Here is a 12,763-nt window from a genome sequence, read left to right on the forward strand (position 1 = left end):
TTAACCGACAGGTAAAGACAGCATTGAAAAGGCAAATATTTACACTGAGCTAGGCTCCTGGCAACCAAGGCCCAAAACTGTAGGATTCTGCAGCAGTACGAAGGGGGTTTGTTTCTTTTTTTCTTGCTGCTGTTATAAATTACCACAAACCTGATGGCTTCAAACAACACAATTTATCATCCTACAGTTCTGTAAGTCAGAAGTCCAACACAAGTCTCCTGGGCTTAAAATTAAGGCAGGGCTGCTTTCCTTTCTGCAGACTATGGGAGATTCCATGTCCTTACCTTTCCCACCTTCTAGAAGTTGCCTACATTCCTTGACTCATGCTCCCTCCTTCATCTGCAAAACCAGCATGCTGCATCTCCCTGATCGTACTTCTGTAGTCACATCTCCCTCTGACCACAGTCAGGAAAGTTCTCTGCTTTTTTTTTTTTTTTCCACTCAGCGAGGCATGCAGGATCCTAGTTCCCCAACCATGGATCAAACTGGTGCCCCCTGCGGTGGAAGCTCAGAGTCCTAACCACTGGACCACCAGGGAAGTCCCAAAGTTCTCTGCTGTTAAGTTCTATGTGGTTACACTGGGCTGATCCCAATCATTTCTGATAATCTCCCCATCTCAAGGTCCCTAACCTTAATCACACCTGCAAAGCCCTTTATGCCATGTAAGGTAACATATTCACAGGTTCCAGGAATTAGGCTATGAACATCTTTTTTGGGGGGGAGCGGGGGAGGCATTAGTCCCCCTACCACAAGGTATGGTAAGGAGAAAAGTATAATATTGTTAATGATAAGTAGGCAGCTCTGTACATAACGACATGGATAGTATCGATCATATATTATGAAATGGAAATAAGCAAGTTCAGTAAGTATTTATAGAATGATCCAAATTTTGTGGAATCTCCCTTGCCCCCAGTAAATGCTGAATGAATTCTCTCTGAGCCGCACCCCACCGTTCATAGCCTGGCTTCTTCGGGGAGATGGTGGAGCCTACCTCACCCATGCAACTCTCAAGGCACTGGTTTCTTCACAGCCCTCTTTTAGGAGAAGAGTTTAGAAAGGTCCAAGACACCAGAGAGTAGAGAGGAAAGGATCTGATGCAGCTTCAGCATAGCAGGGGACAGCCAGAAAGGACCACACACTGCAGTTGGCCAGAGGCAAGTGTCAGCCAAGCAATGTGGAAAGTGAGAAGGTGAGGCTTACAGGAATTTGCCAAAAGGGAAAAAGGGCATTTGAAGGAGAGTCTTTGTTTTTAATAGTGCTGAATAGAATCCAAGGCAGGATAGAAAATCCAAATAGGAATTCTGCAGTTTTAAGTAGGTTCTGAGATACAGACCCAAGGACCTATGAGAGGAAAACACCCATGAAAGGAGGCTGTGCTAGTAACTTAGTCACTGGGCGTAGCATTCCCCAGGGATGGTGTCCGATCCTTGGCTCCTGGGATTGTCCTGTTGTCCCCACAGTGTCAGCGGGTCTTGGCTTCAGCATTTCCCTAACGCTCTCTCCATCCAAGCTGAGGACCGATGCTACCTCTAACTCCGTTTATGCTTTTAGTGAGCACTGAGTTCTTAACACATAATAATAGCAGTCTCTGTAGTTATAATTTTAAAATTCCTCACCTTCCAAACTATTTACAATATATATCCATGAAGGGATAGGTACCAAAGCTTAACAATGTTTCCTGAGGAGAGGACAGTGAGATGGGAAGAGACACAGGAAGGCAACTTTCACTTTCACTCAGTAGACCTGTTTGTATTTTTGCAACAGACATACACTCATGTATCAGAATTGTAATTAAAAATAAAAAGTGCTTGAAACACTGCGGTTACTGCTGTTTATAGTTCTGTACTGCTTGATTTATTTTATACCAGGTCTGTGTGGTTTTCCCAATAAAATCACCCTGACAATTGGAAGAGCGTGGTGGTTACACACAAGCCTGTGAGGCAGAGATTCCTCACCAACGAGATACTTCACCTGTCTCAACTTTAGGCTTCCCACATACTCTCCCTCAATTAGTGAGAATAGTACTTGCCTTCCCGGGATCTTGTGAGATTTTTTCCCTTGTTTGTAGGGCGTCTGACTTCGAAACTATCAGGAAACAAAACGGCTCCCCTCTGTGTCCCATTTCCTTTGGGTCTGTTTCCTGTTATGCAACAGCACAAATCTAAGAATTCAGTCGGCATGAACACCTTAGGTGGCTGCTAATAAATTAATTATTGGGCTGATTTGAACTCTAGATTGGATTCTCCTGGTTGGCAGTCTGGAATCTTCTGATTTATCCTTACAGTATTTCCATTTGCCACAAAGCCTGCACTCAATTGACATAGGCTGTAGTCAATGGAATTTAACACAGAAGGCTGAGGATTGCCAGCCCCAAAACAGATCTAACCAGGACTGACTTTTCTGTTATTTCTATTTTTCTAACTGAAGCATAGTTGATTTACAACGCTGCGCCAATCCCTGCTGCACAGCAAAGTGACTCAGTTATACAGAGACATGCTTTCAGGATGGACTTCTGAGCAGGCAACCACCTTCAGACTCATTAAATTAAACCATTTAACGATAGTTCTCTCTGGGTTGGAGGGTCACTGTGGTTTTAATTTTCCTCTTTATAGTTTTTCTTATTTTTAATTTTTAAAAAATTTTATTTATTTTGATCACGCTGTGCAGCTTGTGGGATCTTAGTTCCCCAGCCAGGGATCAACGCCTGGGCCCCTGCAGTGGAAGCTCGGAGTCCTAACCACTGGATCATCAGGGAATTCCCTATAGCTTTTGTTTTGTTTTGTTTTGTTTTGTTTGCAGTACGCGGGGCTCCCGTTGCGGAGCAGAGGCTCCGGACGCGCAGGCTCAGCGGCCGTGGCTCACGGGCCCAGCCGCTCTGCGGCATGTGGGATCTTCCTGGACCAGGGCATGAACCCGTGTCCCCTGCATCGGCAGGCGGACTCTCAACCACTGCACCACCAGGGAAGCCCCTTATAGTTTTTTGATTGTTCCAATTTTCTACCACATGCATATATTACTTTTGTGGGCAGACAAAAACAAATGTGAGTTAAATAAAAACTACTATACATTGTGTTACTTGTTCCTGCTTTCTGCACCTTCTCATATGCTTTTAATCGTTGCCCTGATCCAAGCCACCCAATGAACTGTTTCCCATGAACCCTTTCTCAGAAGTGGTTGTCTAGTGGACATTATGAGGCCTTTCGAATCACATGGACCAGCATTTGAATCATAGCTCAGAGCTAACGTGGACGAGCATCTTAATTCTCTGAAACTGTCTCTTTATCTGTAAAAGAAAGTATGACCTACCTTCTGGATTGTTGTGGTTTGGGTCAGCAGCTTCACAAACTTCAATGTGTATACGACTCACCTGGGATGTTGTTAAGATGCAGGCTCTGATTTAGTAGGTCTAGGATGGGCCCGAGTGTCTCCATTTCTAAGAGCTCCAAGGTGTTGCTGATGTTGTGATGCATGTACCACACTTTGATTAGTGACATAACATTTGAAAGAGCCCAGGCACAAATGCCCTACGTGTGCTTTTTCCTCTCCTTCCAGGGGGCCTGGATTTTCTGGCTGTCTGATGAGTTCACCCCCAGAAAAGTGCTGACTGAGATCCACTGAGGTGCAACCCAACTCATTTGAGCTTTAACCTATTCCTATTTTCTCCCCACTTCAGTATCTTTCTTTTTCTTTCTGTTCAAGGACTTCATTCTTCCTTGGCCTAACAAAGATACAGGTACCTGTGCTTTTAGGTTTTTTTGTGTTTTTTTTTGTTTTTGGCCACACCACGCGGCATGTGGAACTTCCCTGCCCAGGGACTGAACTCATGTCCCCTGCACTGGAAGCGTGGAGTCTTATTAGGTTATTTTTTTTTAAAAGGAGCTTTACTGAGGTGTAATTGACATATGATAAATTATACTTAAAGTATACACTTTAATAAGTTCTACTACATGTATACACTTGAGAAACCATCATCATACTCAAGATAATGGATAAAGTGTCCTTAGGCTCCTGATGCTCCCTCCACCCTCTGGAAACCAACCATCTTTTACATAGATTAGTCTGCTTTTTCTAGAGTTTTAAATAAAAAGAATCATACAGCACGTACTCTTTTTTTGTCTTGCTTTTTTCCTTCAGCCTCATTATTTCATCCATTATTCTGTGTACCAATAGTTCACGCCTTGTCTATTCAATGATTTTTAAAAATTTATTTATTTTTGGCTGTGTTGGGTCTTCGTTTCTGTGCGAGGGCTTTCTCTAGTTGCGGCGAGCGGGGGCCACTCTTCATCGCAGTGCACGGGCCTCTCACTGTCGCGGTCTCTCTTGTTGCGGAGCACAGGCTCCAGACACGCAGGCTCAGTAGTTGTGGCTCATGGACCTAGTTGCCCCGCGGCATGTGGGATCTTCCCAGACCAGGGCTTGAACCTGTGTCGCCTGCATTGGCAGGCAGATCCTCAACCACTGCGCCACCAGGGAAGCCTGCATGCCTTATTTATTGCTGATAGTATTCCATCGTATGGATAGCTGTCACAGTTTGTTCATCCATTCGCCTGTTGATGGAAGTTTGGATTGTTTCCAATTTCTGGCTGTTACCAATAAAGCTGCTTTGAACAGTATTGTACAAGTCCTCATCATGAAAATACACTTTCATTTTCTCTTGGGTAAATACCTAGAGTGGAGTGGCTGGGTCATATGGCCAGCATATGTTTAACTTTTTTAAAAACTGAAACTGTGTTTCAAAGTAGTTGTACCATTTTTCCATTCCCAGAAAGAGTGTATGAAGTCCCAGTTCTTCCACATTCAGAAAATATTTACTATTATGAATAACATTTATTGTACAAAATTTTTTTAGAAAAGTCATTAGGCCAAGAAAAAAAATTCTGTCATTCATCCCACTAATGGGAGATAACACTTGTTAAAAGGTCATGTTTGTACATTTCCAGAAGTTTGCCCTCCTAGGCAAACAGTGGTCTCCTTTTTAAAAAAAAAAAACAAAAAAACCCTGAAAAAATATAATTTTGTCTGTCTTCACTGTTTTTTTTGTAAAAGTGTTTTAAAAACTGGTTTTCCAAGTGAATAGATCAGATTCTATCTTTTAAGAATTTTAAGTACTCCAGTAGTTGTCTGTGATGTGGTAAACAAGGAATATAGAGGTGACCACCAGCCCTGTCTCTTCCTATGCTCCCAAGGCACTAGAAAACAATTCAACACTAACATTCCAGGCGTTAAGACCCTTAAATGAGTTAACAACAAACAAACAAACAAAAGGGAGGGGCAGGAGTGTCTTTACTCATAACTTTATGCCTAACCATTATCCTTTCATTTCGAGAGAGTTATAAAGAGCTGGTAGAAAAAATAGGTAACTAGCATAAATAATCATAGTATACTTCTTAATCATTACTGAACACTCCCTCTGTGCTCCCTGGGGCTCTCTCTGTGCATTATCTCCTTTCACTAGGTCTGGGGAGAGTAGCCTACTTTTTCTAGTTTAGACACAACCACCACAGTAGGGATAGTTGAAACCTCTACAAACATGTAAAAGAAATCCAGATGACATTGGTTGAGCTCTTTGGGGAAGCACCACCCAACTCCCTTCAAGTGAAAACCAGGGTGATTTCCAAGATCTCTGCCCCTCCCCCTCCCCATGGTTCACTCCCTCTTCTGAGTGTTCCACTCAGAAAAGATCCCTGTTCTCAGCCACCAGGTGATGTCAGCATCTTTTTATGGTATCTCTGGAGTGGAGGTTTCCTTAAGGAGTCTAACACTGACACGCTCTAGAGTCAGTAGGCCTAACTTTGGCTGGGCCCACAGCAGATGCAACCCAAATTCTCACTAAAATTGCCCAGTCCTCTATCTTCCAAGTGTCTGAAGCAGGAACGACAAATGAATCAGGCCCGTCTGAAATCTAACACTTAGCCTTTGTTTTCCTATCCATAAAAATGTAACGGGGTAATTCCTACATCCTAATATTTACTCACGTATTCCCTCGCATGTTCGTTCGTTCGTTCTTTCATTCGTAGGTCCATCCATCCATCCTTCCATCCATCCATCCATTCACTCATTCAGTCAGTTTACCAAGTATGTACTCCATGTCAAGCACCATTCTAGTGTGGTAATTCGCAGGGAATGATGTTCCTCACAGGGTCGGTAGTCTAACACTCTAAGCAGTTACTGCTTTTACCTTTTACTATCAGGGGTCATTTCCCCACAAATCGACAAAACCAAGAAAATTACCTAAACTATAGAGGCAAGATACAGGCCAGACTTTCTCCACACAGGGTTTTCCCTGAAGGGACTCAGGAAGCAAGCAGGTCCTCCTTCACTCTGGACGGTTCTCTGAGCTGTCCTCATGAGGCCTCGAGGTTTCTGGACGACTTTTCTTGCCCAAAGAATCCCGAAGCCCTACAGCGTATTTCCGGGCTGTAATTGTGAACCCAAGTTCTGATTCTGCCCAGTACCATTCAATCTCTGTCCTTACTCTCATTAATTTTTCTGGGCTTCAGTTTTCCCGATCGAAAACCAGGTTCTAGGCTCCTAACTCGCTGGGGCATGCTTGGGGAGCAAGTGCCTTAGCGTTTCTGATGCTGTTCCGAAAAGCGAAGGTTCCTCCAGACTGAAGCTATCGGGTGGGCGGCCCGCGCCCCAAGCTTGGGCGCGCACCCCTGATAAGACGGCGCCGATGTACAGACAGCGAAACCACCCGGTTCAACCCTGCCTTCCTAAGCATCACGAGACTTATCAGAAAATGAAACTGAAAACCGGGAAGTCCCTCTTTCTAACCTGCCAGGGCCTCGCTCGCTAGGAGACCGGTGACGGCCCGGCGGGCAGTGTTCTGATTGGCGGCCTGGGCCTGGCTTTAAGTGCGGCCGCGGGACCGGGCCGTCACTCCGCCACCCGAGCTTCTCCTGTAGCGATGGCTCCTTTCGTGACCTTGGTCCTGCTCGGGCTTCTCTCGCTGTCTGGCCTGGACGCCGTCCAGCGTGAGTGTCCCCTCCTCCCTTTCCCTCTTCCACCAGCCCGTCCCTGTCCCGCTCGCAGCCACTGGGCACTAACTCCGTACCCCCGGTCCCGCTCCCAAGGTTCGGTGGAGTAGCATGCGGCTTTTTCTCGGGCTTCGGAGGCGGTAGGGGGGGGTGTGGAGTGGGAAGGGGGTGCGACCCCAGGACACCGGCTTCTCCGGGATGGGGGGAGGGGACCTCTGGCACGCCCGCACCGGGTGGGTCGGGACAGAGAGACCGAGCTGGGGGAGGGGTTCTCTTCCGCTGGTTCGCGGGGCCTTTGGTTTCCCCCGCGCAGCGGGAGCTGAGGGCGGGCTGGCGGGTCCCAAAGGGCTGGGTTGGGGGCTGCGACTGGGTGGAGACCACGCGTGGGCTTTGGCGGAGTCGCCGCCAGGGTGTATCAGTCCGCTGGGAGCCCGAGGGCCTCGAGCTTCCTCCAGGCGCCCGCCAGGTTCAGCTGCCTCTCTGCACTTTCCCCAAATCCGCGACGACCAAACCACGGCGAGGAAGTTGCACGCGACTCTTGTGGAATGTCCTGAGGTGTTTACATAGCGCTTCACGTCGTTCATTCTCTTGTTCCCGCTACCTGTCGCTCTTAATAATAATCATAGAGCTACCCGTTGGCGGCTTACTGACCTGCGCTATGTGCTGTATGTCATTTAACTGTGAAGTGCGTCTACGATGTAAACAGGATGCCTTTATCATCAGCTTGTCATAGATGAGGAAAGGGAGGCTAGAAGAGCTGAAGTAACTTAATTACGCAGGGGATTTATGGCAGACAGTAGAGCCTGACCAGAGCATTTGGGGGGTCGTGAGCCCTTTGCCTGTAATCCGTGCGTTTTTCACAGCCTTCTGGGGTGAGATTCTCGGGAGCAGGCTGGGCGGACGTGGGCCCCTGTTGCCTTTCTTCACAGAGGGCTCCTCCTTTGGCTCCTTGCCTGGTTCTTTCCAAGATGAACTGAGTATGTACTTTCAGTTTTGAGTAAGCGAAGGTTTATCATTCAGAAAGTTTGTAAAACTAGGGATAAGAGCAATCAACATGCTTACCCAAGCTGTCTGTCAGGGACACCATGGATACTGACTCAGTACCTCCTAAATACCCTGCAATATACCGGACCCTCAGATTTTTCTCTCTCACAAAAGGCTCTGTGAAGCGGGTTTTTTTTTGTTTGTTTGTGTGTATGTTTGTTTGTTGTTGCTCATGAGAAAAAGGAAGTTAGTTTAAAATTTATTTACAAAATAAAGCATAATGTCTGTATCATCACTATTATTGATATTTGGTGATGACTATGTAAGTCTTTCGAAAAACTTAATGTCAGCAAGCTGACATTAAGACTATCTTAATTTGAATATTTCCGAAGTAATGCCTGGAACATACACAAGACCGTCTCTGGAAGATATACAAGAAATGTGTAATTGCGATTGCCTCTAGGGGGTGTATTTTCTGCTCTTTCCTCTGTGTGGGTTTTATTTCACTGTGGGCATAAATTAACTTTTCAATTAAGTTACAGAAGCTCAAATAACTCTCCCAAAGTCACAGAGCCATTAGTGGCTGAGGCCAGATTCTGATACTCCTCCCACTCTTGGAAGAGATTATTGTGATGTTCTTGCAGAAACTTCCCTGGCTCCCTCAAAGAGTGAGTTCCAGGCAGGATGAACCAGTGCTCTGATTCCTGTGGCATTTATTATGTCCTGATTATTAGAAGTTGAAATGTGAAGGGCTTTCTGATTTATCTTCACTTTTAAATTTATTTTTAAAAATCAGCGTTCATGGGAATTCCCTGGTGTTCCAGTCGTTTCACTGCCAAGCACACGGGTTCAATCCCTGGTCGGGTAACTGAGGTCCCAAAAACCCCGAAGCACAGCCAAAAAAAAAAAAAAAGGTAAAATTGAATAAAAAAAGAAATCAGTGTTCATTAGGATTCTCAGTACAGCTCTTGGTGGGACTAGGAACCTTTTCTTTGATGATAGGATGTTTCTAGACAGAAACATCTGATCAGAATAGCCTGGTTCTCCTCCTTACTCCACCACCTTCTGTACATGAAGGATGAACTGACTTTTACAGTCATGTACCCTGAATGTATTTGTATTTAAAGGTGGATTATTAACATGTATTAGTGTCAGTCTGTATATTTAGTAGCAGTAGCACTTCACTTTTGAAGAAAAATATAGAAATAGAGTTTATAATATTTTCTTTACATCCCTATGGAGGGTCTAGTCATGCATTCCACTTTGGAAACCACTGTTCTGTAGCATTATGCAATATTCCCAACCTGGCAGATTATGGCAGTCACTTGAGCATGCTAATTGAAAATGCAAAGCCCATTCCCATGTGCATTATTCCACTTGGTTTTCTAATGGTGAGAGTATGTTCTCTCACATGTGCCACAGTCCTCACCCTTCCCTATTGTTCTTACCCAGCCCAACTTCATTTAAGGTATCTACCATCTTCTGCAGGCATTTTAGTTTGGTTTCTTTTTTTCAAGCTCATGAAATCACATATAAAATCAGGTAGAGGGGGCTTCCCTGCTGGTGCAGTGGTTGAGAGTCCGCCTGCCGATGCAGGGGACACGGGTTCGTGCCCCAGTCTGGGAAGATCCCACATGCCGCAGAGCGGATGGGCCCGTGAGCCATGGCCGCTGAGCCTGCGCGTCCGGAGCCTGTGCTCTGCAACGGGAGAGGCCACAACAGTGAGAGGCCCGCGTACCACAAAAAAAAAAAAAAAAAAAAAAATCAGGTAGACGTTTGGTGTGTAAACTTGGGGTAGGATGATGAGGTTGTGTTTTGCAGGAACATACTTTGGGTTGAATCAGGTCTCAGAGCAAGGAGGTAACAATAGTTACACCTGCCACTTACAGAGCAATTGCTGTGTGCCAGGCAGTGTACTAGGCACATATTGAGAAGTCTGATCAGTCTGGATCTAGGCAGGAGGCAAAAAAAAAAAAAAAAGGAGTAAACATAAGGGAAAAAAATTGGGTTGAAACAGTGTACAATAACGGGAATTTTTGATGTGGCTAATATGGGGGGAGTGTGAAGTGAGAAATGAAGCTTGATAAGTAGATTAGGGCCAAATCATGGACACTCTTGAGTGATAAGGAATTCTGTGGGTGCTGAGGAGCCATGAAAAGTTCTTGAGGTTCTCCACAGAAAGATTATTAAAGATACAGCACAATCTTCACTGACAGAAGAAGATGTTAAGAGAAATCTGCTAGAAAAAGCCTGAAAGGCACGTGTAGGGGAATTATGTGGGAAAGATACGAAGTCATGGTTTATCCCAGAAAATGGAGGCTGCCTTTTGGAAAAATGGAAGCTCATTTGGCATGAGGGGAAATGGAATTGGGAGAAATGGAGGATCAAATATAAACACTTGGGGTCTGATCTAGCTTTAGACCAAGGTAGCCCCAAGTGAAATACTCTGCAATTTCATCTGTCTTCCCCTGCTGCTCCTCAGGTCCTCCGAAGGTTCAGGTTTACTCACGACACCCCGCAGAGAATGGAAAACCAAATTACCTGAACTGCTATGTGTCTGGGTTCCATCCACCCCAGATTGAGATTGATTTGCTGAAGAATGGGGAGAAGATGGAAGTGGAGCAATCAGACCTGTCTTTCAGCAAGGACTGGTCTTTCTACCTTCTGGTCCACGCTGAGTTCACTCCCAACGCAGTGGATCAGTACAGCTGCCGCGTGAAACACGTTACTCTCAGAGAGCCCAAGACAGTTAAGTGGGGTAAGTTTTCAAGTTCCTTCCTTAGCTGCTGACAGTTGTATCTGAACATAGCCACAGCATAAAGCTGCCTTGATATAAGAACATCTGCATACTGGGATTATCAGGGAATGTTATTAAAGCTCTGATTAGTGGCACCTTCTGAGAGATCTCTGCACAGCGTGGTCACGGAGACCTGTAGTGGTTTCCCTGTAGTGAGAGCAGGGAGCAGTAGCAGCACTTCCACAAGTGCACAGGCGCTCCCAATGATTCTTCCCTACTGGCTTCCTTGGGCCTTCCTGATAGCCTCAGGGATACTCAGGACCAAGGAGAGTCTCAGGCAGGCACCGGTCTTGTCTGTAAGTCCTGCTATGGTAGTGCCCTCCAATCCTAGACTCCTTCAGTTCCCTGGCTGGCTTGGGATCTAAGGCTAGTAGGCACGGTGGGGACCTGCTGGGTTTTTCTTAACGAGGCACTCACGGTGAGGGACAGTGGGCTCTTCTGCCAGCTTTATTTATAACAGTTTTAGACATTTGTTAGTACATAGTATTTCAAAAGTGAAACTTAACTGTGTCTCTTTCTCCATTTTCTTTTCTGTAGATCGAGACTGCTAACCAGCATCATGGAGGTGGGTTTCTAATCTTAAGAAAATCTTTTTTTAAATAAATTTATTTATTTATTTTTGGCTGCGTTGGGTGTTTGTTGCTGCGTGTGGGCTTTCTCTAGTTGCAGCGAGTGGGGGCTACTGTTTGTTGTGGTGGGCTGGCTTCTTATTGTGGTGGCTTCTCTTGTTGCGGAGCATGGGCCTAGGCGCGCCAGCTTCAGTAGTTGTGGCATGTAGGCTCAGTAGTTGTGGCTTGCGGGCTCTAGAGCACAGGCTCAGTAGTTGTGGTGCACAGGTTTAGTTGCTGTGCGGCATGTGGGATCTTCCCGGACCAGGGCTTAAACCTGTGTCCCCTGCATCGGCAGGCGGATTCTTAACCACTGCGCCACCAGGGAAGCCCTAGAAAATCTTTTTTTAATGTCACTATCCTGGGGACTGTTATAGACAGCTCTCATATGATAACCCTCAGTGTCTGGAGGACATTCATCAGGGTAGCAATTTAGCAGGCAGAGAAGAACCCCACGGGGTCACATTCCCTTCTCCTGTGGGGTGGCATGAGGAAGGCATGTGACCCTGGGTGTGTCTCTGCCAGCATCACTGACCCTCTAAAGGGAGGACAGAAGAGCTACAGGTGTGCTGTGACAGGACAGAGGCTGCGGTTACCCACAGCACCTTCAAGGGTTTGCTCTTTCTTCTGCCATTTCTGCCTTGGGCATCTCTGTGCCTTCAAAAGTGAACCGTCCCTTCCTTTGCATGGCAGTTGCTTTGTTATTCAGCCAGAAGGGAAGAGTGACATGGTTCTGCAGACGCACCGTTCCTAAGTGTGTGGGCACTGTGGTTGCCTCTAGAAGCTCCCAGTCCAATAGAGGAAAGAAATGGAAACAGATTGTTGTAACCTAATGTAAAGCTACTATAACAGATGTATCTTGCAAGTACCTCTAGCGGCATGAAACAGGGAGCAATTGGACTTCTCTGCATCTTCAGTTGGAGGCCAGAGGCAGATAATCCAGCTTTTCTGGGAAATCTTGGCACTGAAAACCTATTCAAATTTCCTGTTACACTGTAGGACAGGGAAGGTAATTTTCGAGAGCATGAGAGAGTTTGGGTGACCTGCCCAGAGTCACACAGTTACTAAATGGTAGAGCCAGGATCTGAACTATAGTACCAGCATTCATTCTTCTAAGGTTGTGGGGGAACCAGTGGGATAAACTAGAAGGATATGCTCTTTTAATGGATCTGGAAAATCACCTGCACCTACTACTTTTACCAACAGTGATTTATACAGCACAAGTTAGATAAGTTTGGTGGTGCTATCTGTAATCCAAATAAAACAAATGTATTTGCTAATACTCCTTTTTTTCTTTTTTTCAGGTTTGAAGATGCCTCATTTGGATTGGACTAATTCCAAATTCTGTTTTCTTGCTTTTTAATACTGATACGCTTTTATGCTTTATGGACATA

General features: G+C 45.6%; 1 protein-coding gene across 1 annotated transcript; it reads left to right on the forward strand.

The window, feature by feature from the left end:
* The first annotated feature begins 6,799 nt into the window (after positions 1–6,799).
* LOC114891288 (beta-2-microglobulin) lies at positions 6,800–12,763 on the forward strand. Its single transcript, XM_029215494.1, has 4 exons — positions 6,800–6,977; positions 10,447–10,722; positions 11,299–11,326; positions 12,674–12,763. The coding sequence occupies exons 1-3, from the start codon at positions 6,911–6,913 to the stop codon at positions 11,310–11,312; spliced, it is 357 nt and encodes a 118-aa protein (XP_029071327.1). The 5' UTR covers positions 6,800–6,910; the 3' UTR covers positions 11,313–11,326; positions 12,674–12,763.

This window comes from Monodon monoceros, unplaced genomic scaffold (assembly GCF_005190385.1).
Source record: "Monodon monoceros isolate NGI ecotype Baffin Bay Population unplaced genomic scaffold, NGI_Narwhal_1 Contig7386_ctg1, whole genome shotgun sequence".
Taxonomy (NCBI): Eukaryota; Metazoa; Chordata; class Mammalia; order Artiodactyla; family Monodontidae; genus Monodon; species Monodon monoceros.